Source organism: Synchiropus splendidus, chromosome 11 (assembly GCF_027744825.2).
Source record: "Synchiropus splendidus isolate RoL2022-P1 chromosome 11, RoL_Sspl_1.0, whole genome shotgun sequence".
In the NCBI taxonomy this organism is placed as follows: Eukaryota; Metazoa; Chordata; class Actinopteri; order Syngnathiformes; family Callionymidae; genus Synchiropus; species Synchiropus splendidus.
The window spans coordinates 18,626,491-18,650,110 of NC_071344.1; the positions used below are offsets into that span (position 1 = coordinate 18,626,491).

Genomic DNA, 23,620 nt, shown 5'->3' on the forward strand with positions numbered 1-23,620 from the left:
AACAGAGTGGGCTTTCGAAAGTCTCTTCCACTCCATGTTTTTGTATTCAACAGCCACGAGCAACGCGGGCAACTTGGCAGTACTAGCATGCAGCCAACTAAGAAGCAGTACTGACATGGACAACTGCTCATTAAGACTAGTCGACGGCGCAGAGAAGGAATTTGACAACCACCAGTCGCTGCAGCTGATAGTCGTTGACAGTTCACCTGCGGGGAGCTTCAGGAGTGACCCTGGGAAAGGAAAGATGCTGCTCTCAGCAGCGGTTTGTGAAGAGAGAAGTTGCTTTGCTCTGAGTCTCTAGACGACTGAGCTCTTCATGTGTAGCTGTTTTCATTGGTCAGTTTTTGCCTATTTTGACTTTAAATCTGCAGTTGTGTTCAAAGAAATTGCAACTTGGCAAGACTTGACAGCCGAAAGATGGTTGGCATCCTCCATCTCTATTCTGATTTTAAAAACTAGGTCAGCCTGAGGGGTGGTGCTAAAGTGAGTGGCGAGTCAACATGGCGGAGGCAGAATTGCAGCCGTTTATCAACTGTGGAAGGTTATTAAACAGATGCGGTCGCCAGTGAATACTAGCAACTTGTGCGATGAGCTACTCATCCATCTCACCTCTTCTGGTGGATGGATTTTCCCTTCATGCACACGTCACTGTAATATCTGGGCACGACTTATCGCCGGAGTTCAGAATTTTCACTGTCAGCTTTGATCCTGCAGATGTTTTCTGAAATATTTGCCCCAAAACACACTGAATCCAAACTTTTATTGCAGCACAACATGGCCTTCAACATCCTGTTTAGTGTTTCCTGCTCTGAAACTTGGCAAGCAAGTAATAATCAAAGCAAATAATCGTTTGAAACAATGAAGTGTTGCACAGTCCATCTTGACGTCACTGAAACATCGGTCCTTACTGGTTGTTGCTGGTCGGTTCAACACGGGTCCAGGCGTTGGACTGGTGGAGCTAGAAACACGCAGAGCTGCGTTCCACCATCGGATTTTAGTTTACGTTGTTGTCAACAAAAGCCGTATCGACCCTCGTAAACATCCTCTATCAGCACATCCGCTCCGTCATGCGAATGTTTCTCAGCCAAGACATAACAAAAGAAACTTATCAGGACGTAAACACGTCTCAGGTTTGCCCGTAAATGACACCCGGCGTCACGTCCGTCCTCAGGATTCCCTGAGTCCTTTTTGATCAGAATCGCTGCTCATCTTTTCTCTCCTGCCGTGTATCAACAGCATCTGTCACCTGAGGACTGGCAGTTGTTTCTCCAAGCCGGCTGATGATGTGCAGCCGCCGCTGCTCTGAAGACGCGGTATTCAGGGCGTCGTGCCTGGTTGGGATCCTGTCAATGGAAGACAGTTGTGCAGGTGACGCCTCCTCCACCCCCATTTCCTCCCGGCCGCTGCTTTCATCTCTCCACAGCAGTGAAGACGTGACTTGGCCCGTTTGAGAAAAATTCCTGGCTCGACTGTTTTTAAAAACCTGCATTGTGTTTGGCTACAGGTGCTTAAAGGGCTTTCTTCCCCTCCGCCTTCGTCGCCGCCACCAGATCCAATAAACCGACACCAGAATTATCAGATCTCCTTCTGAAAGGTTTATTTTGAACACAGAAAGCTATTCATCACAGTTTCCATTGTGTTTCAGGTCATGCTTTGTCACATGCTATCAGTTGATCTTTAAATATTTAAGTCTGCTGCGGTGCCGTTAGCTAGAAACAGACGACTCCAGATGAAAGATGACATCTTTGGTAAACACTATCATGTCTAATACAAGTATGAACAGTGACTCGGAGAGGCTACATTGCGTCACGTGTCGCTTGTGAGGTGATCACCCTAATTATACTCTAAAGCATTCAGCAGTAAACTGAACTGTCCTCCACCTGAGACAAGTGCAGAAATGCCCTCTTGGCTTGATGTGTTTGGTAGGTCTCATGTAAAACTTTCCAGGGAAACCGAAGCGTCTGACCTCGGCTGTTAAAGGCGACGGGGGAGTGTGGGACTCCTCAAGAGTCTCAAACCCTGATGGATTGCCGTCTACTGGACCCACTTGTGGCTGGCAGTGTCATGGCAGGTGGTGAGCATGCTCAGGTCTCAGAGTTGGAAGGACCAGTGACACTGAATATGAATGGTAACACAACCCACAAGGCTGACCCGCAATGTGGTGACACTGATGATCAAAAACCCAACACAGTTCCAACAACAGCACGGCATCATGAAAGGTGTTGGTCACGTGACATCACACAGAAACGCTGACTCCTTAACTATCAGCTCAAATGCCCTGAACAGGGACAGCTCTACAGAAGGACTGAAAGTGCAGCACATCACGTAGGTGATTCTAAAGAATGCTTGCCTCTCACTGAACCACAAAGCTCTGCTCGCTGACTCAACATGCTGTCATGATTTTCTCTCTACACTCCTTCAGTTACGCAGAAGTACTGCTCAAGAATGCGTGCATAAACAGATTTGTTTAGCCAAGTTAATATACACTCAAATATATGCCAAGCCCACGCCGATAAGTACCCACAAAACGACAACTCTTCTCAAGGAAGTGACACTGGAGACACCCAGTTCAAGTCCGGTCTGGATCTTCTCCAGCTGTTGGCTTAACCAGAACCTTGTTAGGTGTTGTCGGGGTCAAAGACTGTCCCAATCACATGTAACTCCACAGCTGAACACTCCCAATAAATCCATGTGCAGCTACAGAATCCTTATCAGGGATGGCATCTAACCTGTAGGTGTGCCCCTCTGACACATCATCTTGAGCCTCCATTCATGCATGAACTCGAGTCGTTCCTTGTTAGAAACAACACCCATAGTCGCTGACTCTGCACACCAGCTGCTTCCGTTGAGTTTGTTCTTGTATGCTGCTTGAATTTAACTACAAAAATACCACGTTGTGACGCAGGCGGGCGGGGCGTCACATGGAGGGATGAGAGCCGTTACAGCGAACAACTGAGGAATTTGTTGGTTGTTTTGATTGGGTTGGTTTCAAAGGGTTGACCTGCAGTGACCTGGCCTTGAACTGGTTTGAGCATCACCATCTGGTGGGTGCTTCAGGCATCCAGGTCCCTTCTGGTGGCACATTTCTGACTCCATGTGTAAATAAAAAAACACTGCACACCATGTCAGCTTCAACAGTTTGGCTGGGAACTTGAGGTCAGCACCAGCCTTTTAGTTATGCATCTCCTTCTCCTTCTGTGGCTTCGTCTACTACAGGTATTCCAATGAAACCTCTGACTGACTTCCAGTGACTCCAGGAACAGTTAAGAGCAGCCTTCAGCCTGCATGCAGACCTCAACAAGAGCTGTTTGGTTGCGATGACAGGCCTCATTGGACAGTCTATGACCTGATTTTATTACCCACCATCATATCAAATTAATCTTTAGTTTAATTTTAAATTCACGACGTCCCACCACTGGTGCATTCCCAGGCCAATCTTCTGTCAAAGTTCTCCCATATTTGCTAAACTCCTATTAACTTTTACAATTCTGAGGAGTCTGGCTAATAAAACATGGTTTACAACTTTAATATTAATATTAGGATTCTATCCCTGATACTAAATTGTTGCGCATGCTGCGAAGTCTGCGGACAGGGATGTAAAAGTGGAGCTCAGGGGGCGAGTTCAGCCTGTGAGGGGTCTTCTGTGAGTGTTTAACCTCAACGACTGCAAAAAGGGAGAACTAGGTAGAGTCTTGGTTTTTATTAGAGGCTATAATGGTCTGACCCGTTATGACATCAGAGATGCCTGTTGGTTTCAGTGCACTTTAATTAAAAAAGAAAATAAATAATCTCTTTATAAGCAAAGGTGGAGATCTGGCTCGTTAAAATTATATTTTTCCTGTATTCAAATTGCATACTTGATTTATGCTGAAAATGTTGAAAAGTCAGAAACACGAATCAAAATATCTAAAAGATAAGAGTCACAAATGTCATTCTTTTGCCAGTCTCCGACATTGTGTTCAGTTTGAATGTAATAAAATAAACAGAGTTCAAGCATGGCGCAATGCTTGATCACGCCTCTAAAATAACAAAGAACTTCAACTGCAATTCTGGCTCCGGCTTTACGCTCCCTTCAATGTACCATGCAACACCGCCACCTAGTGTCAATTCACTTACAAAACTACATCTCTTCTTGATTCTATTGGCTGCGACAACATCGGTATTAACAGTTCCCTGCCTTCCCATTGGCCGAATCCGCACGTCAGTCACGTTCCCGCGCGGAAGCGCATCCGTCTACAACAAAAATGGAGGACGACATCTCAGACGTGACCAGACCTCAGATGTATCTGTTTGGTGAGCACGTTTCTCCCACATTGTCTCCGTTTACTAAGTCGAGCAATACGTTTAAGCACACTTTTGTCCTGCTCAATGATTATCGTGCCACTTTTGGCTTGTTTCTGGGGCGTGAAGGCGTCTGCCTGCGCTCGCGCCCGAGGAGCTCCTTTGTTAAGCTAGCTGTTGTAGTCGGCTGTTGAGCGTCGAGAAATGCATTTAATTTCGCTCTCACTAATGTTTCAGACCGCTATGTAACTCATAGCACCGATACTAGCTCCATGTGTTCTTCTTCATCCAGGCTGCACCCTGAAAGCGGACAAACGGGAGTTCAAAGTTGATGTGGATGACGATGAGACGGAGCAGCAGCTGTCAATCAAAGCGGTAACGGGTTTCTATGTACATTTTATGTATTGCACTAGAGTTGTGTAGTTACTGTCTAAAGCCCTGATGAACTAGCCACCTCCAACACAACCTGCTGAGAAATGAAGCTCAGCTATCCATCATTATGGTCCCCTCCATCACTGTGTGGTGTTCAGCGGCATCTGTCGAAGACTGAGACCTGTTGGTGGAATCACACCGTCACAATGAACTAGGACAGCACACATTTTCACCACCACCTTTGTCACCTGTTTTACTAATTATTATATATTGTGTACTGGAAAAGAAACATTTTTGGTTCATGTTACTGTGGTTGCACAGGTCTACGTTGCTGTAATCAATGGTTCCTATTCCTCATGCTCCTGCAAGGGACGGAAGGACCTAAGTCAATGTATTCTGAGTCCATTCTATTGTGACTCAAAAGTTTTCTCCAAAACGATCTGCCCAGCTGCATCTTTTTACATGCTGCATTCGTTTTTCTTACTAAGTGGCTCTTATAAAGGTTTCTGACCAGTAAACAATATGTGCCCCAAGCGATTTACCATGCACATAATGTAGCAGGTTTTTCATACATCCATGTTAGTTTGTCGGATAGTTTGCACTTGTTTGCCGTGGATTGAACTTCCAACCTCTTAGTCCCGGGTTCGCTTTTGTGATGTAAAGCGCTACTAGTAGCGTTTGTGTGACAGTCAAGTTGCACTCACTCATTGTGAGGAAATTCAGCAGTGCACAGCAGAATTGGTTGTGGGAGAATATTAAATACCAGTTGACCTTATTGTCTGTCTTCTTTGCTTTGCAAGTAGTTTGTCTTGTTTTAAGAAACTAACTTCATTCTCTTTCAGGCGTGTTTGGGGGTGGAGGCTGAGGATAAATTCCACACGGTGGAAGTGGAAGGGCTAACTTTCGATGGAAAGACAACTAAAGTTCCGTTGGTTGTTCTCAGACCATCAGTTTTACCCTCAGTGAGTTTTGAAAGTCGTATTATTTATAATGTGAAATTAACAGAAGCTAACAAAGCCTGCTGTTATGGGTGTGTATTCAAAGTGATGGAAAGTTTTCTGTACTATCCAGATGAGTTTAGGAGGGTTCGAGATCACGCCTCCAGTTACCTTCCGTCTGAAATCTGGGTCTGGTCCTGTTCACATCAGCGGACAACATTTTGTCAGTGAGTGTTAAAAATCCTGGAATATTTTCCTCTGCCAAAGAAGCCATGTTTTTGTCTGTCTGTTTTTCCTTCCTTCTCCAAAATAACTTGCAATGTCATTGGTGGATTGTGTGAAATGGGACCAGGAACAAATGATTCCATTTTGAATCATCAAATCACCGTCGCGATCCAGATTTTATTCATTCTATGTGTATGTGTCTACTTGTTTTGTATTTAACTCATGCTGGCATGTAGGTGCCCTGAAATAGCTCGCTGGGAGAGTGTGAGACTGAAGATAGGTGCTTGTTTTGAATATCAGTGTCAAAAGTCACTTGGGATCGCTTTTAATTACTTTTGTGATCTTTAAGAGATTTTCTAGTTTTCTGAGAAAGCTGTGGCTGACGGGGTACACTTTTGTTACCCGCGGGCGCCTCCTGGTGGTCAGCCTGTTAAATGCTAAACTGAAAGGAACAATCTTGTAGTGGATATCAGAATAAGCTTTATTACCATGGCCAGTGATGAGGATCCCACCAACTAGGAACGTGCTTTGGAATAATGTGCAATAGGGAACAAAAACAGATTGTCTTCATTATTTTCTGCCTCATTGTGTCAAGTTAATTTTAAAACGTTATGTGTTTTGTTTAAATCGTTCTAGGTGTGTATTCATTTCATGGGAAAGAACAATATCTTTACCCAAATATGTAATGATGTCAAAAAATGTACTGGTTCCCGTCTGTCTTTGAGTGTAATTTAGATATTAAGCTTCACATGAATTTTTCAGTTTTGTTAAGACTCCTCTGGTTCCTTCTTAGGTGTGAAAGACTCAGACGATGAAGAGGAGGAGAACAACTCTTCACCAGTTAAGCGGCCTGCAAACATGGTGACAGGGAAAAAGCCTTTGCCGGTACAACCTCTTCTGTGCTAGTTGTGGAAAGCAAAACATCCCTTTTGTCTTTTAACAAAATCTATTATATCTTCTCATAGAAAAAACTGAAGATGGATTCTGATGAAGAGGACAGTGATGAAGATGATGATGATGAGTATGTTTATTGATTCAAAAACTCTACAAATATTCACACTGTTTAAAAATGCACACTCTATATGACTATTATAATTTTTTTGTAGCGATGAAGATGACGACAGTGAGGAAGAAGTCGTAAAGCCTCAGAAAAGTGTTGTGAAAGTACAGAAAAAGGTTGGTCCCCCCCGACTCCTCATTTTACTGTTCGTGCTTTAATAACGGCAGATGGTAAAGTGACACTGGATCAGTGCTCGCCTGGGGACATAACCACAACGCGCTTCTGTGTTGATTACTGGTTTCACTGATATTCTGTATTACCAATAACTGATCCAGTATGTAACCTTTCTGAAGTCATTGTGGGTTATTTGGAGAAACTGTGGGCACAGCTTTACAATAACTAGTGGTGCCACTGTTGGGGTAGAAGAGCTGCGAGTTCGTGGTGCGGCAACTATCCTGAAGTCTTTTCACAGACAGTTTTCGAAAGTTGCTTAACTGTGGGGTTTAAGCAAATAACTACCGTCTCTTTTAGGTTGGAGGCGCCAACAGTAGATAGTCGGATAGATTGCCTTTATTCTTCCCACAGTTATGTTATAATTCCTGATAGGATGGAGACGTTTGGATGAATTAATCATTTCAATCTTCACTTAGAGCTGACCTCAGGGGAGTGGAGGAAAGATTGTTGACCCCCAAAAAAATGACGACATGTTGGTCGCCACTACACTCAATGAAAAACACATGCAGCTTTTGAAAGCTTTTTTTTCGTGCATGAAAAATAAATCCCGTGGTTTGGGTGAAGTCGTTTTCCATTGGGCCACCAGGTGTCAGTGTCGGCGTGAGCGTGTTTGGAATTCGTTCTTCTCGTGTGTTGGTACATTCTCGCCCCTCTCTGTGCATCAGCTCGACTCCCACGGACGGATCGTGCGCTAACATTTCAACTCTGTAGGCCCTTCCCAACCCTGCACTCACTGACCGTGAGTCTGAGGCAAAACATGGAACTTTTTCATCCTGTTGGCTCTTGTACCCACCTGTTTTGGGAGCGTAAAACACAGGGTCGGTGTGTTGTAATGATCGGATTTCTCCTCTGTAATCTGCTTGAATTCTCTGTCTCACCAACAAGACAGCACTATTTCATACCTGCACGCACACACACATCCACACACGCATATACATTCACACACGTATACACACACACATACGTCGAGCTGCAGAAGCATATCTGCCAAAAACACATCCAGTCAAGCGTAGACTTCATACACGCACCACTTATGGGAAACATCTTCCCTCATTTTTTGCTGCATATCTTTGTCCCTCTGTCATCCCCCGCTAACATGATCACTCCTTTTTATCGTCTCATGCCATTTCAGCGTTGCACCTGGCGCTCCGCTTTGAACACTTGTTTTGCACAAGTATGTGGCTGCATGTGTGTATCTGCCTAATTTTATTTTAACGTCGGTGTCTGTTTGTGATTTTGTCCTCCTCCCTTTGGAAAAAAAAACACGCAATCTGAGCGTGAACTGTGCCAGGCAAAAAGATCAAAGCTTGGCAGATGCACATACCTGCGACGTGAGCTGAGATCCTTGCCTCAGGGTCAGATGACAGCTGAGCATTTCTGTCACCTGTTGATTTATTCTGTTGTCTTCTCCTCCGCCTCCCTTCACGACCTTAATCCTTCTACTCCACACTTAGCCTGTCTCTTTACAATAATGGCGGTGACGAGACTTCAGGGTTCTGATTCACCGAAAGTCACAAGTGATCTGTCATGTCACATGTTCAACAGTAAATTTCATTGTCACTTTTGGACATGTGATTGTCCGTTATTTCTGTCCTTATTGGAAAAATTTGTTTTAAATTCAACATCCCAAAAAATATCATCCCGTCCCTCTTTAACGGTGACCATCCGGTCCAAGCAGTTACCACAGGATAATGCCACTGACTGGATGGTCACTGTGTCTCTGCCTGCCTGGAGAATCCTTGCATCCTAACATTAGCAGTTTTGGGGTGTAACGTGACTCCCTTCATACAACCCCTAAAAGTCAAAACATGCTAACACCATAATTCTTCGTCCAACACTTCGCTGGCTTACACACAAGGATATCTTTACAGCACTGTTGGGGTGACAATTTCTGAAGTGATTTGGGGGAACATGCAGTTAACCTTAAGATTGATACAAGAACTGTTGTGTATTGTGGAAGTTTGGTCGAAGGTTATGGATTGGTAATTGAAAGTTTTATCAGAAACAGCAGAAGACGTTGAGAGAGGCAAACTCTTAACCATATTTTTTGGCACTGGAGTTGAGCTTCTGTTTGAGGCAGCTGAACTCTTCTTTCTTCCTGTCTGTTTAAAAGGGATGTCGATAAAATCTCCTTCTCTTGTCGAGTGATGTTAAGGACCGAGCCGCCTCAGTCGCTGAGTGAGCCGCCTCGAAACAACTCAAAACAGTCATTAGGAGCGTGTCAGAACCTTTTGGAAATTTGTCTTGCTGTCGGTAAAGTTGTGAACTGCTTTTTTTTTTCCTTTTCTTTTTCCAGTGATGATTTTACTTTTTCTCTCTGCCTGGTTCTGATGTCATTAACTCTGGGAGACGGGACCTTAAATCTTTCAAACGATCAAGCTTGAGTTCGTCCTCTGACCTGTGATGGTGCCTATTTGCTGTTTTCACTTAACCGACAAGAATCGACTTGTTTTGGGAGATCTCAAAGTTATTGTAACTTCTGAGGCTAGTTAAACTCAGGGTTGCAAGTCACAATATTTTAATCTAGAACAATAATCGTGGCCTACTTTGTCAGTCCTGGCACTCTGAGCTGTGTATTCGAGGGGGATTGTTCTTGTTGTTACACCGACCTTCTCTGTTGATCGTGTATATATGGACCTGGGAGGTATGCACTGTACGATGTGCTGATGTTATATTCAGGTTATTCTACAGGTTTTTTTTCCAAGTAAGTGAAAGCATTTTGTGATTGATTTCATAATAGACATGACAATCAGATCACACTTTTCATCTATTGCTTGGAGTTTTGGAAGGTAACCCCATGATAATTGAGGGTAACTTGACTACACCAACCCAACAAGGGGAGGACGCGATTAGGAACCAGAGGGATGGCTCATGTTGAAGTTTAGAGACATCTTCAAGGAGAACAGACTCGGGTAGTTTGGATGCATGGAGTGGAGAGACATGGAAGATGAAGAAGGTCAGATTGAAGGACTAGAAGGAGAAATAGTTTTTTGGTAAATGTGATTAAGGTGATATGAAGGGGTCAGGTGTGACCAGTGCAGGTGAAGCGGACTCACTCAATTCTGAAAGACAATTGTACTGGAACAGAACACTGGAAACTGGACACTGGTAACTGCTCTCCAACATCCATATTAAAAACTCTAGTCATAAGTAGTCATATCAAACCATATAACTACATATGCATTATAACTAGAGCGGGAAATGAGCATTTCAAATTGTACCAAGTTTGGGAATATTGTAATAGTGCTGTGCAGGATGTTTTGGTCATCAGGTGGAGTTGAGGATTATAGGATTAGAGTTTCCTTGATCCCAATTGGGAAAGTTACCCATGATATATGCATATCTGATCTAGACCGTCGTCTGCAGTGCTACAGAATAGTGACTGATCAAGATGCAGTTCTCTGCTAAAGATTAGATCCGCTGGTCTGTACTTCCTGTGACATACTTGCTGGATGTGATATTGTCAAGTTGCAGTCCAGACATCTTCAAGCAAATGCTCAGATCTGTCCTTGTCAGCATAAGCACTATTGGTCTCTTCACATTTTCACATTTCATTTTATATCTGCAGTCCATCTTCAATGTTTGGGTGGTTTTACGTCCTCAAAACAAACGCTGCCTGCTCACTTTTAATCTGTTGGAAGCATCGTTCTGGGAACTGTGTAATTGCCTCATAGCAGTTATGTCAACACAGGCAATTACACTCATAGCTGGTTCCAAAGCGAACACCAGTGATTGAGGAGCAACTGAGGAAACGCAGGTACTTGTCTCGGCTATTACAAGCTAATTACACAGGTGACTGGGACTAATGGGTAGGACCCCAGTGTGGAGGCAGTGATTACGGATTATTGGGTTTCTGAGTGTTTATTAATGCGGAAATATCAGCTGGTTCATCTGCACTGTGATGGTGTCTGACTTAAGTTGTTGGATTCATTGAATACATTAAATTAGCGTGAACAAATACTCAGCCAGAATCACAGACAGGCCGTGCTCAGGTTGTGACGCAGCAGAACAGATCACTAGAATGCCTCATGGCGAATTATGCCTAATTATAGCTCATTCAGCAGTTATAATTTGTCAGCTATAAAAGAAACTTGGCAGTCACAACTTAAAATGTTTTTCAAGCCAAAGAGCGCTTCAGTTAAATCGATGTTTGTTTCCTGGACAGCAACGTGAGGAAGTTGTTTACGAGGTTCAGATTATGACACAATCTTTTGTATTTGAAATTGTGACGCAGGTCGTGGTTGTACCGTTGGGAAGTTTCCTGACTTTGGAAAAATCACTTTTGTAAAGTTTGGGGAAAGTTTTGGTAATTTGATGTGGTCCAATCTGGATCCTCTGTAAATTTGTAGAGGCTGCACCTACAACTTTCTCCTGCTGACATTTTCACTCATGAATTCCTAAATATTTAAAACAATTGTCACAAAAAAATGATCATGGGGAGTCTTTCCACAAGTCCTCATGACTGAAGGTGCTCCAGCAGACTGTGCGTCTGCCTCACTTGAAAACAAGATATTGTCTGACTTCGCGACACAATCGTGATGTTTTGTTCAGAGTTCATGGGAGAGTCCCAAAAAGGGCATTGAAAGTCATTAATGATAATAAAATGGGACACATAAGAAAAAGCAGATGTCTGAAAATGAGTTTTGAGTTTGACAATTTGCTAAAACCTCACGCTCCACTAACATACCATAATTTGAACTGCACTCGTGTGCACACCTGGCACTCTGCAAATAATAAAAATGCACTAATTGAAAGCAAGTACATGATGGATAAACAGTTTTCCCACAGTTTCACTGCAGATCTTTTCTACTTTTATGACGGAGGGTGCGACGTAATTGGCCAGCAGGCTAATCACTTCACACACCTTTTTATCTTGTTTGCTTTTGCCACCTGCTTTCAATAAAAGACTTGAGACTTGCTTTTTTATTTTGTATTAAAATGTCTCTAATAAAAGACTCCTGGTTACTGGCGCTGAGACTGTTAAACCAATACATCTTTGTGTTTTATTCCCAGAGCTCCGAGGCGAAGAAGCCCAACAAAACTCCCGTCAAACAGAACGGCCCTGCAGGAAAGCCATCGGGGTCAGGGGTCAAACAGCAGACGAAGGTAGGAAAAGCTCTTCCCGCCTTGTTTACATTGTGTCAGGATGTAATTCCTGAGCTTTATTAATTGCTTGATAGTCTGGAGCGCACATTTGCAGGTCTGAGTTTTATCTCTAAACGTTCATGTTTGCTGACGATACACACCTCTCCTGTGAAGTCAATCAAGTGGAGTGAAGTAAAACCTTCAGACTTTGTTCAAAAGCTGTTCAATAATTGAACTCTCAAGGTTGAAACTGAGGTTATTTTGTAATGTAAAAACCTGTAACTGGGTTTAAAGTCCCAAATATTGGACTAATCAGGTTTTGAAAACAGTTGCTGATGTGTCATCAAGTGAGGAATAATGTATTGTCTTTTTTATTATATGTTATGTCACAGCTGCTGCGTTCTTGAACATAATCAGTGCTAGGCAAAGGCATAAATATTAGGAGTTATACAGCACATTTGAAAGTTTAGTAACATACTTCATGATTGAACAAGACTGACGACATCACAAGTTACATTTTCTGTCGGAGCTTGATTTACATTGTGAAAGGAGGAGATGCACGTTTTTATTAAGCCAGGCTGAGATGTATCTTCGTAGTAAAAACATTTCATTAGTTTATATTGGCTTCCACGACAGTCTGGCATGATCACACGCTTATTTATAGAAAGTAGTCAAACCAGCAGCAGCTGGTGGAGTAGTGAGGGCTGTGTGTTTTTGGGATCATGGAGAAGTCAATGAAATTAAGGTATTGTAGATTTTCCACATCACAGTGTAATATATTGATAACCAAAGAGACAGAATCCAAATAGCCTTCATTGCGTTACGCGTTCAAGGACCTGGTAAACCCATGACTCGTAGCTATGTATCAGCGACAGTGGTTCTAGCTGATGTCGTTTAAGTTTTAATGGCAGAACTGCTGCATGAGATTTGAATTCCAAGCTCAAGCTCTTCCAGGCTCGACCTTTAGCACCCTTGTGGGCCCTTATGCTAGGATTTTGACCCTCCACACTGGAAAAATTCTACCATAGTGGGTGTTTGAGCCTATTTTGTCAAAATGTAGTGAAATATGACTCCACTGTCAGTGCTCCTGCACTTTCATCAAGTAGGACTCCGCCTTTTAGGTAGGCCCATAAGGACGACTGTGAGGGATGTTCAGTGCACTTCAGTCCACAGTACATTTTTGTGTTCACCGTCGTCAAAATTTGACACATCGCTGCCCCCACCCACTGATCGAGACACTCAGTAAGTTGGGAAAAATCTTGTGGTGAACCCTGCAAAGGTCTCTTTTTCTTGTTTTTTATGCATTTTACTGTAAATGAAAGTAACAACTGTTGGGCTCATTTTGTCATATCATGCCAACGATGGTTTTGCAGACCTGTTCGCCGTCAAAGGGTACAAGCTTTGAGCTTTAAGCTGTTTCCAGTATTTGTAGGTTTGTATCTTAGTAGGTAGAGGTTTTCTCCTGTGCTCCATCGCAGGTGAGGAAAAGCTTGATGAAATCGGAAGTGTTTGCCGTCACATTAACGTTGAGGCTGCTCCTGAAGATTAGACGAAATGACACTACGCTAGACTAGATGGTATATTTTGTGAATGGAATGTCTCTCACAACCAGATCTTGAACTCTGCTGCACTTTAAGCAAACACACCTGACCTCCGAAGAAAGGGTTTCCCGGGGCAAGGTTTAAACCCGTGACCCCATGGCCTGACCTCGCTGTCTTGAGCTGCAGCTACCTTTGAAGCCCCCTGCCGCCCCCTCAGCCTGTCCGCACACCAGTGAGAAATATAAATTGGGAAACTTGCCACGCGCCTTCACAGACACTCCTCAATCTGATAAAAAGACAAAAGGTGGTTTGAGATCAGACGTAAAACTGCTGTACGACCTGAGGTACACTCCGAGCTTTCTTGTACTGTTATCTCCCCAAGGGGCCGCCTGAAGCCATCCCCACTTTCCTGCCCTGCGGCTGTGCCCCGAGACCCCTCACTGCTTCCACACAACAACTGTTCCTCTCGACAACCTCTTCACACCCCTCGCTTCCTGGACACACCTTCTCCCAATTGCTCTCATTACCAGTGTTTGATGTCTGGTGCAGCTTGCGCTTCCAGATGCCCCTGAGGAGCGAGGAAGCAGGCGTGGATGGCTGTTTTTTCTCTCCCCCTCTTGCTTAACACAGGTGACTGGTCATTAGATTTGCTCGTCAGATGTGCTGCCAGCATCGCAGTTCTCACCTCTCCAGGCCCAGCATGGAGCTGTGATTCTTGCATAACAGATCTGACACGAGAACCGGCGAACTCGAGTTCTGCTGATCTGAAGTAACAGTATCTTGCAGCTGGTGTCTTTTGATTGATAGGTCTGGAAAAGTCGATGCCTTAAAGCAGACGTCAGCGTCATAAACTTGTTAACCACTTATCCCAAAAGGGTGTGAGTCATTGTTTTAATGACTGATTGACGTTTGGTGGAGCAGGTGCCTATCTGGTCATCGTTGAATGGGAGAATGTTGGCCCCCGGGTGCGACTGCGAGTGCGTGGAAACGTCCAACAACACCCACACATGTACTGCCTGACTTGCTGGCCAGACGGTGACCAGCCGATCTGTCATTACTGCGAAAGGACCGGTCCTGTCCGCGTGCTGATGAGCAGAGGTGTCGCAACCATGTGTTTGCGCTGAATTGAAGACAAACGATCTCATCAAACGATAGTGTGCTTGTGATTAAGTTCTATGTCTCGTGGCATCTGTAATCAGCGTCTGGCCCAGATGAAAAAGCTTGTCGGCGTTGTGTGTTTATCAGCTGTTTCAGGTCCACAGCTGTCCTTTGGAAGTCGAGAGGCTGCCCGTAAATAATAAATACGTAGTGGATTCGTCTGGCCAGCAGCCAGCCACATATGTGCTCTTTTTTTGTTGTTGCAGTGAGGTATGTGTGCACCAAGGCTTGCTTCATTTTATATCTTTTGATGTGCGCTATAAACAGCCGATCTCTCAGGGACAGGGACAGATGAGTGCATTTTTCAAAACAAGGGGGATAATGAAAGATGATTCCACATGTTTCTGACTAAGTCATAAGTCCCTGTTCAAAGCATGCCATTGCAGGGGTTTTAAGCAATCAAGTAGTAAGCCTTGACATTTGGTGATGGCTTTTATCCCCAAACCTTTGCCAGGAAAGGCCAACAGAATTTACTTTTAATGATATCGAGTCATTTGTGAAGGGAAAGAGGTGAGAACTCGATAAGGTGCCGTTCAGAATATCAGACTTTGGATCCTGCTACACCGTGTTCACCCCTGAAATCTCCTGTGTCTGCAATAAACCAAGTGGATGTATATTTAGGTGGTCGATTTACATGGCAAACCAGCTGTTTGTCACTGACTGAGACTAGATAACAATAAGAAAGTCAAGAGGGGTCACTGTCACCTCTCAGACAAAACGGCTTGGTTAGTATAGATTTTATTTTTATTTTTTTTTAAAGAAAACGCTGCTTGCTTGTTTGAAGTGTCTCTACACTTGCATCTTGCTCAACCGACCTACCAGCAAACGATCCCTAGAGAGTGGTAGAGAACTGAATAAATGACAACAACTTCCTCCTTGGCGATAAGTGTCACCCAGCCAACAGCGCACCCCTCAATAACAGGCCCGCACCAGGACCATACTTGCTGCACTCGTTGCTTTTCCATAAGTTGCCTCTTTCAAGAGCGTCCCTGGCTATCAATGAAACCCTGCAATTTCACAGGATTCTTCACTGGTGTTGCATGTAGGGACAAGCTCAGTGGCTCCTTCCCTGTATGTGTGTTTTGTGTGAGTGTGTGTCACATTCAGACATTTCCTAATGGAGGACCTCTGGGGCCTCTGCTGCCCTGGTCCGGACACACCTCTTGGCTCACAAGTACAGTGTTTCTGAGTCACAAACGTGGCTCTTTGCGTGACTAAGTAGTTCTCATGAAAATATGACGAAAATAATGCCCTTGACTGTTTTTTGAAAAATGTTGAACCATGACAACTGATGAAATCATCTAGTAAAGCTCATCAGTGGGCCTTATATCAAACAACAGCACTGTGCTACAGCAGTCAAAGCCAGCCATTGCATGTAATGTAAGGCCGTATTTGATAAGGTGACACAGAGATTTGGACAGGGCTACTTTCCTTTAAACACATTTCACATTAAAGTTGTCACCTGTAAGTGCTGTGGTTTTACTTTGGATCTCTCCTGAATGTCTGAGGATTTCTGGGTCTTTCAGGCTCCTCAAAGCTGGTGACCACAGGTGAGAGTAAAAAGCCACCGTCAATGGAGAGAATTGACTTATGACTCCTGGTGACTGAAGACACTGATTCATTTTCCCCTCTCACGTGAAGAAGGGTCCAAATGCTTGGGGTAACTCCTTCGCGTGGGGATGATCTAATCTCGATCCTGGACTGCATAGTCCACCCTTTTCTTACTGAGGACAATGGTCTCAGACTGGGACTGGGAGCTTCACCCTCTTTTCACATTTAGTTGCAACCCATCTGTAACAAGCTATGATGTGATCCAGAGGTCACTGAAGCAAAGGTCAGTTCAATAGTCAATCACTGAAGGAACCATGATAGATCTGACCTTGAATCAACTCTTCTGTAGAGGTGATAGCAGATGGGTCTTCAGAGTGGAACCATTACATTTCTAAACATGTTGTTCCCTGGGCATCAATCCCGACACTCACTGAAGAAAGGTCTGTGACCCACTTTTGGAACCCTGAATGACGCAATCATGTTGAAACACAAAGGCCAATAGTCTGAGACAAAAAAATGACAGTGAAGAAGAGAAATGGTGTTGAAATTGATGGCTTAAACGTTGGAGTTACTTGTTTGCATTTTGTGCTTTTATAAAGCCTTTCTTTAGAGAAGTCATTGGTTTTGAGTCAAACACCTGCCAACAGTGGAAAAGTACTTTTGAAAAACATCTTTCCTGCTCACCGAGGACAGAGGGCTTGCCCTCTCCTGCTTGCTGACAATAAAATGATAATGTGTACCTGATGTATTTGTTAAAAAAAGATGGCGTAATTAGGGTAGAATCTGTTGTCCTTTCTCATCCTTTTATCTCCTTCCAGCTGCTCACTCATGCCAAGTCTGTAAACACAGACTCTGACAAATTGTGTCACGATAGCGCAGACGCTCTTTTGGTCACTGCATTACTCATTTGAAGTTGAGAAATGACAAACCATGTTGCGGTTATGTCATGTGTCTATAATGGAATAAAGGAACACATAAATCCATGTTGTAGATGATGTTTTTATTCCTCTGGTGCTGCATTTGACACAAGGTTCTGTGCCTCTTATCTGGCTAATATTTTTTTATCACAGACACCTGCTCCAGGAAAAGACAAAACGCAGGCCGGCCCGTCCAAAGCTCCTTCAATGGACGAGATAAAGAGCAAGTTATCAACGGCGGCCAAAGAGGTGAGGCTGTCAAGTTGCTTTTGCAAATTACTGCTTTTAATTCGGCGCCTGACATTCCGTTAAGCTGATGATTAAATGTTCTTTTTTTTTTCTTCCTCACATCAGGGAAAACCTCTGCCAAAAACAGAGCAGAAGTTTGAAAACTATGTGAGGTGTTGCTTTAAAGTAGTGGACAAAAAGGTAAGCAAAGTGAAACTGTAAGTAAGTAGGTGTTGAAGATGTTTACTTGTCGATGCTCTGAATAAAAGGTCACTGGCCAGGTTGTGTAAATTCCCCATTATCAAAGTACACGTCAACAGCTTTGTCTTGCCGCTCCCTTGTTGTCTATCACTTTAAGATACTTTTTATAATCTTGTTCAGTGAGTATGGTTATAACCTACATGGGGTCCTATTTGACTATAATACTGTGTCATGCAATACATTAACATTTTAACTCCTTCAAAAGTAACTTAAACTAAGTTTTGATCTACTTTCTTGTCAAGCTTCACAGTTCACATGACACATATGCTTATATACTGTGCAAACTTAGACTCCATGTCTGCACTCTGCAGGCACCAGTGGGTTTCAGCCTTCATCATCTGGTACAGGGGTAACCAAACTGTTCCAGGGTTTGTTTGTTTTTTTTAATCATTCAAGCACATACAGCTTCACCAATCAGGGGTCTGAGTTGATTGTCGGTGAGGTGCTTGTTTCACCTGACGTCTGATTGGTTAAACTGTGTGCACTTGTTTGGTTGGAGCTAAAACCCACACCTACGTGTGGTTCTGATTTTTAAAGTCACTCCTTTGGTTATAAAACTACTATACTTCAGTGCTCTGTGTGCAGTCTCTCCAAAGTTTTGTGTCAGCGTTTGGAATTATACAAAGGGCGCTCGGTTTATCCACTCTGTCCCGGGTTGAGTGTGAGCGATTGTTCTTATGCACTTGTTCACTTCCACTTTTCATCTCCAACAAGCAGCTATCACTGCTGTTGACTCAATATGCTACATTAGTGTCTGTTTGTGGGAGGTTCGAAAACCCACACCACCTGCAGCCCTTTGAGGACCGGTTTGAGACCCCTGGTAACAGATGGTCAAAGTCTCTCTCACTGGCAGAGCTGCGCCACTATGGTTACATTTTTTCTTCTGGTCATATATGTATATAGTTTATCAGCCAAATTATGTATTTCGCACTAATCAGTGTTACACATTCAGCAATATTATATCAGCCAGTACTGAGATCTCAGGACTCATAGGGCCTGGTCAGACTTATCACTGAGAGCTCTCATAAGCTGAGGTCAGGGATGGTGTTTCACTAAAACCTTTGGTTGCAGCTTTTTCAAACGGCTCCTTGATGAATACGCTGGAATGCATCATTGTTCTGATCCGGCGTGCCTCAAACACGGCATGCTCTCCTTGAATTATCTTCATCTTGTGTCAGTGGAGATTGGGATGGGAGTACACCTGCCAGGGCTTGTGATTTACTTGAGAGTGTGTCTTTTGTAGCCTTAATGAAGGGACTGAAGGTATGTGGATGGTACCAGTCTCTCCATCACGTCCAAGGCCTTTGACCAACAGAGCTTTTTGCACAGATTCATCTGCTGTGGACTGTGTTCTTCCAAGGGTCTGTAGATTATCAACGATAGTATTACAAAACACGCTGAATATGAATGTTGAACGTTCCAGCATCTGCAACACTTTAATGAGGCTTTTTGATCATTTGTTGTTGTAGCATGTGCACTGTACTGTTGTGGGAGCAGGTGAAAGCGCTTTAGAGCGGAGCGTGGTGCACAAGTGGGGGGCGGAGGAGGCAAAGAGTCGGGGTGGAGGGAGCTTGTTGATCCCAGTGTGTAGAAACATCTGTGCGAATGCTTTAGTTTCATCAGCCAAGCCTGAGATTTGTCAGACCTGGAGCACCTAGTCATATACTCTGGTATGTAGCGCTGCCCCCACCCAACCCCTGGTCGTTCCCTGTCAGCCCCATCGCAACAGCTCCTATAGGCGAGAAGCGAAAAACAAAGCATGTTATCGTGACGTGAGTCGTGTTCATCTGGATGAATTTATCATTTCTCTGTCTTCGCCCCGTCCCCTCTTTCTGTCCCCTCGTCAGGTGGTGAAGGACCTCTGGAGTTTTGTACAAACACTGAAGAGCGGGAAGAAGTAACACTCATGGTTCTTGGACGCGTTCTAATGTTTAACATCCACTGGGACGTTTAAAGGCACAGTCGGCGCGGTTTTCTGCTCAGCCTTATCGTAGTCGGGGAGGGAGGGAGGGAGGGATAGATGACTGTTTCACATTTCGTCACAGGTCCGGCGATGGGGAAGGGAAGTCAAGTTTCAGAGCTGCATTCGGGAATAGGTTCAGTGTGCGCGTCGATTCAGCAGTTGTTTGATCAATGCAAATGTTCCCCCTAAAGGATTCGTCCCTCTTTCCTCTTATTCTGGCGGAATAAACCCCCCCTCAGGTCTTGATCTATGTCATCACCCACAGTTCTCTTATGATGTTCTTGCATGTCTCACTCTTTCTGACTGGTCATCCAAAATGGTTTCATGCTAAATTGTGAACATAATATGTTGCTGTGGTACGGAAGATTGCAACCATGACAACCACTCGACTGTGTTTCTCCCAACTGTTACCCTGGCTTGCCAGAAGATAACCAATCCAACGTTTATAGTGCGATACATCTTAAAAACTTCTGGTGTCCTCCCTCATCGTTCCCTTGAAAGTGCAGTTTCATCCTGTGTAGCGGCGCCTGTTTCAGGTTCCGCGCTGCCACGTGGCTTTCACCGAATTCAGAAGTGTTGCCGAATGTGCCTTTAAATATCTGCTGTCCGAGATGAACCCAGTTGTATCAGTGTTGGTGAATTTCAACTAGTGATGATTGATGGGACTGGAATGTTGACATTTTACAACCATTTCATGTGTGTGTTTTAGAAGCGAGAATTTTTACTACTTTCTGTTCACTCAAATTTGAAATATTGCAATCAGTTTTTATCCATGCTTTTTTTAAAGGCTTTTATTTTTGAATGTCCGTGAAACAAAGTAGTGCTGTTGTTCTTCTGCAACAAACTTGAGATGCTTTTAACAATTGTTGCCAATAGATGTTAGATCAAGGCTGCCCAGAAAGAAATCAACCGGTGGTTTGTTGTGTGTTGGTTAATTCTTCATGAATCTGTTTTTCTTTTGTTCCCTTTAGCTAAACTCGATCCAAAGCAACCTCTAATGGAACCATTTGTTTAAAATAGACCATTTTTAACCATTTAGAACATTTAGTTTGCGAACTGGGTTTGTGAACACAATTGAGTTGATAAACTAAGAAGGTTTCATCATAAATCAAAGCAACATATCTATTGAAATGTTTGATCATAGAGCATCACTTGATAGACAACCTGTCATAGAAGAAAACCACCCGCTGTGAAAAACAATGCAGAAGAAAACACTACAGAAAACTATTTAAAAAAAACACTTCTCCACCAAGAAAAAGACAAACATTTACGGGTAATAATAAATACAAAAAAGAGAAAATCAAGGAAGCATTTATATGTGACCTCAACTGTAAGAAAATGAAACTCAACTCCCCCTTTGTGGGAAGAATCTAATCATATCCAATGAAGTCAGCAATAACTTTCACTCATAATTTTTTCCGTAATATTTGTGGTGGCCAGGTTACATAGGAGGTGGTGGATACGTAGCCAAAAGTCATTGTGTCTGACTGCGCTTCGCCTCCAGAGGCCGACTCGCGTGTCGACACTGGTCGGGATACCATGGCTTTTGACATAGACGGTGTGTTTAACGCTGATCGTCTTGTTTATTACAGCATAATCAGCAGGTTGGATCAACACAATTGCATTAAAGCGACTTGACGTCAGCGCGGAGAACTCAAACCCGTAATCGCTCGCGCCCGCCGCTCCCGTGACATGAAGCGTGTGCTCGCGCTTATAACCTGTTAATGATCTTGTAGAAAGGACTTTTATGAGCCAAATGTTGGCAGTGCATGCCGTCTTTAACCGTTAGGACCTTATTGTCTGTAAAATTAGAAATTCCTCTCATGTCACCTTTATGATGAGGCTGATATAGACGATTAAACTTAATCACTCGAGCCGGGTGAGATAATGAACCCTGATAATTAAGCTACTTGGATACACAGTCCAGCTAACGTGTGTGTGGTAAAGTAGACGACCAACTTCCTTTTTTAAACTCCTTTCTGTACATAATTCTTTAAAATCCTTTTCTCTTTTTTTTTTCCCCAAGTTCGGCAGCTCATCCGTCCACCCAGCTTTGGTCATGACTGTACCATGGTATCAATTGTTTTTCTACCTTTTGTATTTGATTTGTCTGTTCTCCCTTGTTATCAGTCACCCATTTCATCAATAAAATGTGAAGCGGTTCATACCTGAAGAGAACAATTTCCCCTGTCTCCAGTTGTCACTTTTATTTGTCAACACGCAACAGTCGCGCTGACGCTCCCTTGAGGCGCTTGAAACACGCTGCGATCTAATCTTGCTGAGTGAACTGAAGAAAGGCAGGAAGTGAATGAACATTTTCTGCTGAGAGAACAAAACTTGTGGTCTGATAACTTATGTGAAATGCTGGTCTACTGATCATTCTCGTGTTTGGTCTTCAGTTCTGGGTTTGATCTCATCGCTTCATTACTACGGCCCTGTTTGCTTGAAGAGGGAAGTGATAGAATCTGTCGCGGTTTAATGTCAAATGTGGCGCTCATCTATACAGTGCTGCCTGAGTCTGCCAGGTTTTGGAAAACGGTTCTGCGGAGAGGTTGGTGCCAACTGCAGTCAGCCAATAATCGATGTTTTGGAAGTGGACACGTGGCAGAGCTGATCAACGGCTCTACTGTGGTTTCATTAGGTGTTTGTTTTCTTAGCCATAATTGTTTTTAGTCGTGCACACACTCGTCCTCAGCTAAGAGCATCACTGTAGTCATAGTGATGAAGGTGAAGAAGAGAGTGCATGGACGGTGGACGTCTCTGTGATGTCAGAGCAGCAGCAAGAATGAAAGGGATGCCATTTGTAGTGAAGTCAGAACTTGGTTCACCGTGCCTCTTCTCAGTCATTCCTTTATTCCCCTCAAGGAGTCGTAAGAGCCTGTAACCTTTCCTGGGGGTTGACCGCTCTCACCGTCAGACAATTCAGAGTCATCCGCTGTACGTTATTCAAATGTGGGAGGAAAATGGAGTGGCAGAGTTAATGCACCCAAGTACAGTGGAGTCATATTAACTCCACATAGATAAGACCCAGGTTTCAACTCTTTCAAAAGCAGAAATGGATCCCTCTCTGCTTGTCGTCTGTGGTGTTGGTTCTTCCAGAGCAGAGCGCGTTGTTTTGATGGATTAGACCACAGCAATGGTGTTTCCGTTATTCATTGTCAAGCACATGCTTGACACATTCATTCTTCCAGTACATCGTGTGGTGTTTTGATGAAGAGCTGGGAGCTTGACGTTCTTGACTTGTCGTAGTATGTGCTGTGTGTCTGGGTCGTCCTCTCACACGCTGGAGTTCTGTGGTTCTGCTTCAGATAAAAGGTTCTCAATGAACCAGCGGATGCGTCAGCACTTCCTGATTTATGATGATGTCACCGTTAATACGATAGTAATTACCGCTAATTTGTGTCCGCCACCACTGGAGGGCACCGAAGTCCAGGAATCCCTTCAAAGTCACACAATAATGACTTTAATTGATTAAGACTTTACCTGAAGTGTGAGTCAGCCATGACTTCATCTGCCGCTTGGATGTTTTCTGCCCCGTAGCCATGAGCGGGCTGGCGGATGCAGGCGCGGGATGACACACACTTTCATGTTTCCGAGCGACAAGCAAGAGGCACGTGGAAATCCCCACTTTTGCGGCCGAACGAATTCCTGTCCCAGGTTTGACTGAAGTGGCCCTGAGGTGTTGACACGACGTTGTTGCACTTGTTGGGTTATTAAACGACTGTCAAGAGGTCAATAAAATAAAGCCTCACGAGTTGAACGTGATAAAAAAAAAGTAGGTCACGATTACAACCCCTATGAGTTTTAAAGAAAGTCTCTCCCCCCGGGATCTTAAACTGCTGTGGACACGACCAAGGTGACTGTTG

At 43.8% G+C, this 23,620-nt stretch overlaps 1 protein-coding gene across 1 annotated transcript; it reads left to right on the plus strand.

The window, feature by feature from the left end:
• Window positions 1–4,208: 4,208 nt before the first annotated feature.
• On the plus strand, window positions 4,209–21,947 carry npm1b (nucleophosmin 1b). Its single transcript, XM_053878644.1, has 11 exons — window positions 4,209–4,293; window positions 4,574–4,656; window positions 5,496–5,615; window positions 5,725–5,818; window positions 6,610–6,701; window positions 6,782–6,837; window positions 6,923–6,992; window positions 12,064–12,156; window positions 17,456–17,551; window positions 17,657–17,731; window positions 19,639–21,947. Exons 1-11 carry the CDS (start codon window positions 4,245–4,247, stop codon window positions 19,690–19,692), a joined length of 882 nt encoding a protein of 293 aa, XP_053734619.1. The 5' UTR covers window positions 4,209–4,244; the 3' UTR covers window positions 19,693–21,947.
• Window positions 21,948–23,620: the final 1,673 nt, after the last annotated feature.

Coding starts and splice junctions, on each gene's coding strand:
- npm1b (XM_053878644.1), top strand. CDS start 4,245: ATGGAGGACGACATCTCAGACGTGACCAGACCTCAGATGTATCTGTTT. Junction 5,819..6,609: donor CAGCGGACAACATTTTGTCA/GTGAGTGTTAAA, acceptor GTTCCTTCTTAG/GTGTGAAAGACTCAGACGAT. Junction 6,702..6,781: donor CAGGGAAAAAGCCTTTGCCG/GTACAACCTCTT, acceptor ATCTTCTCATAG/AAAAAACTGAAGATGGATTC.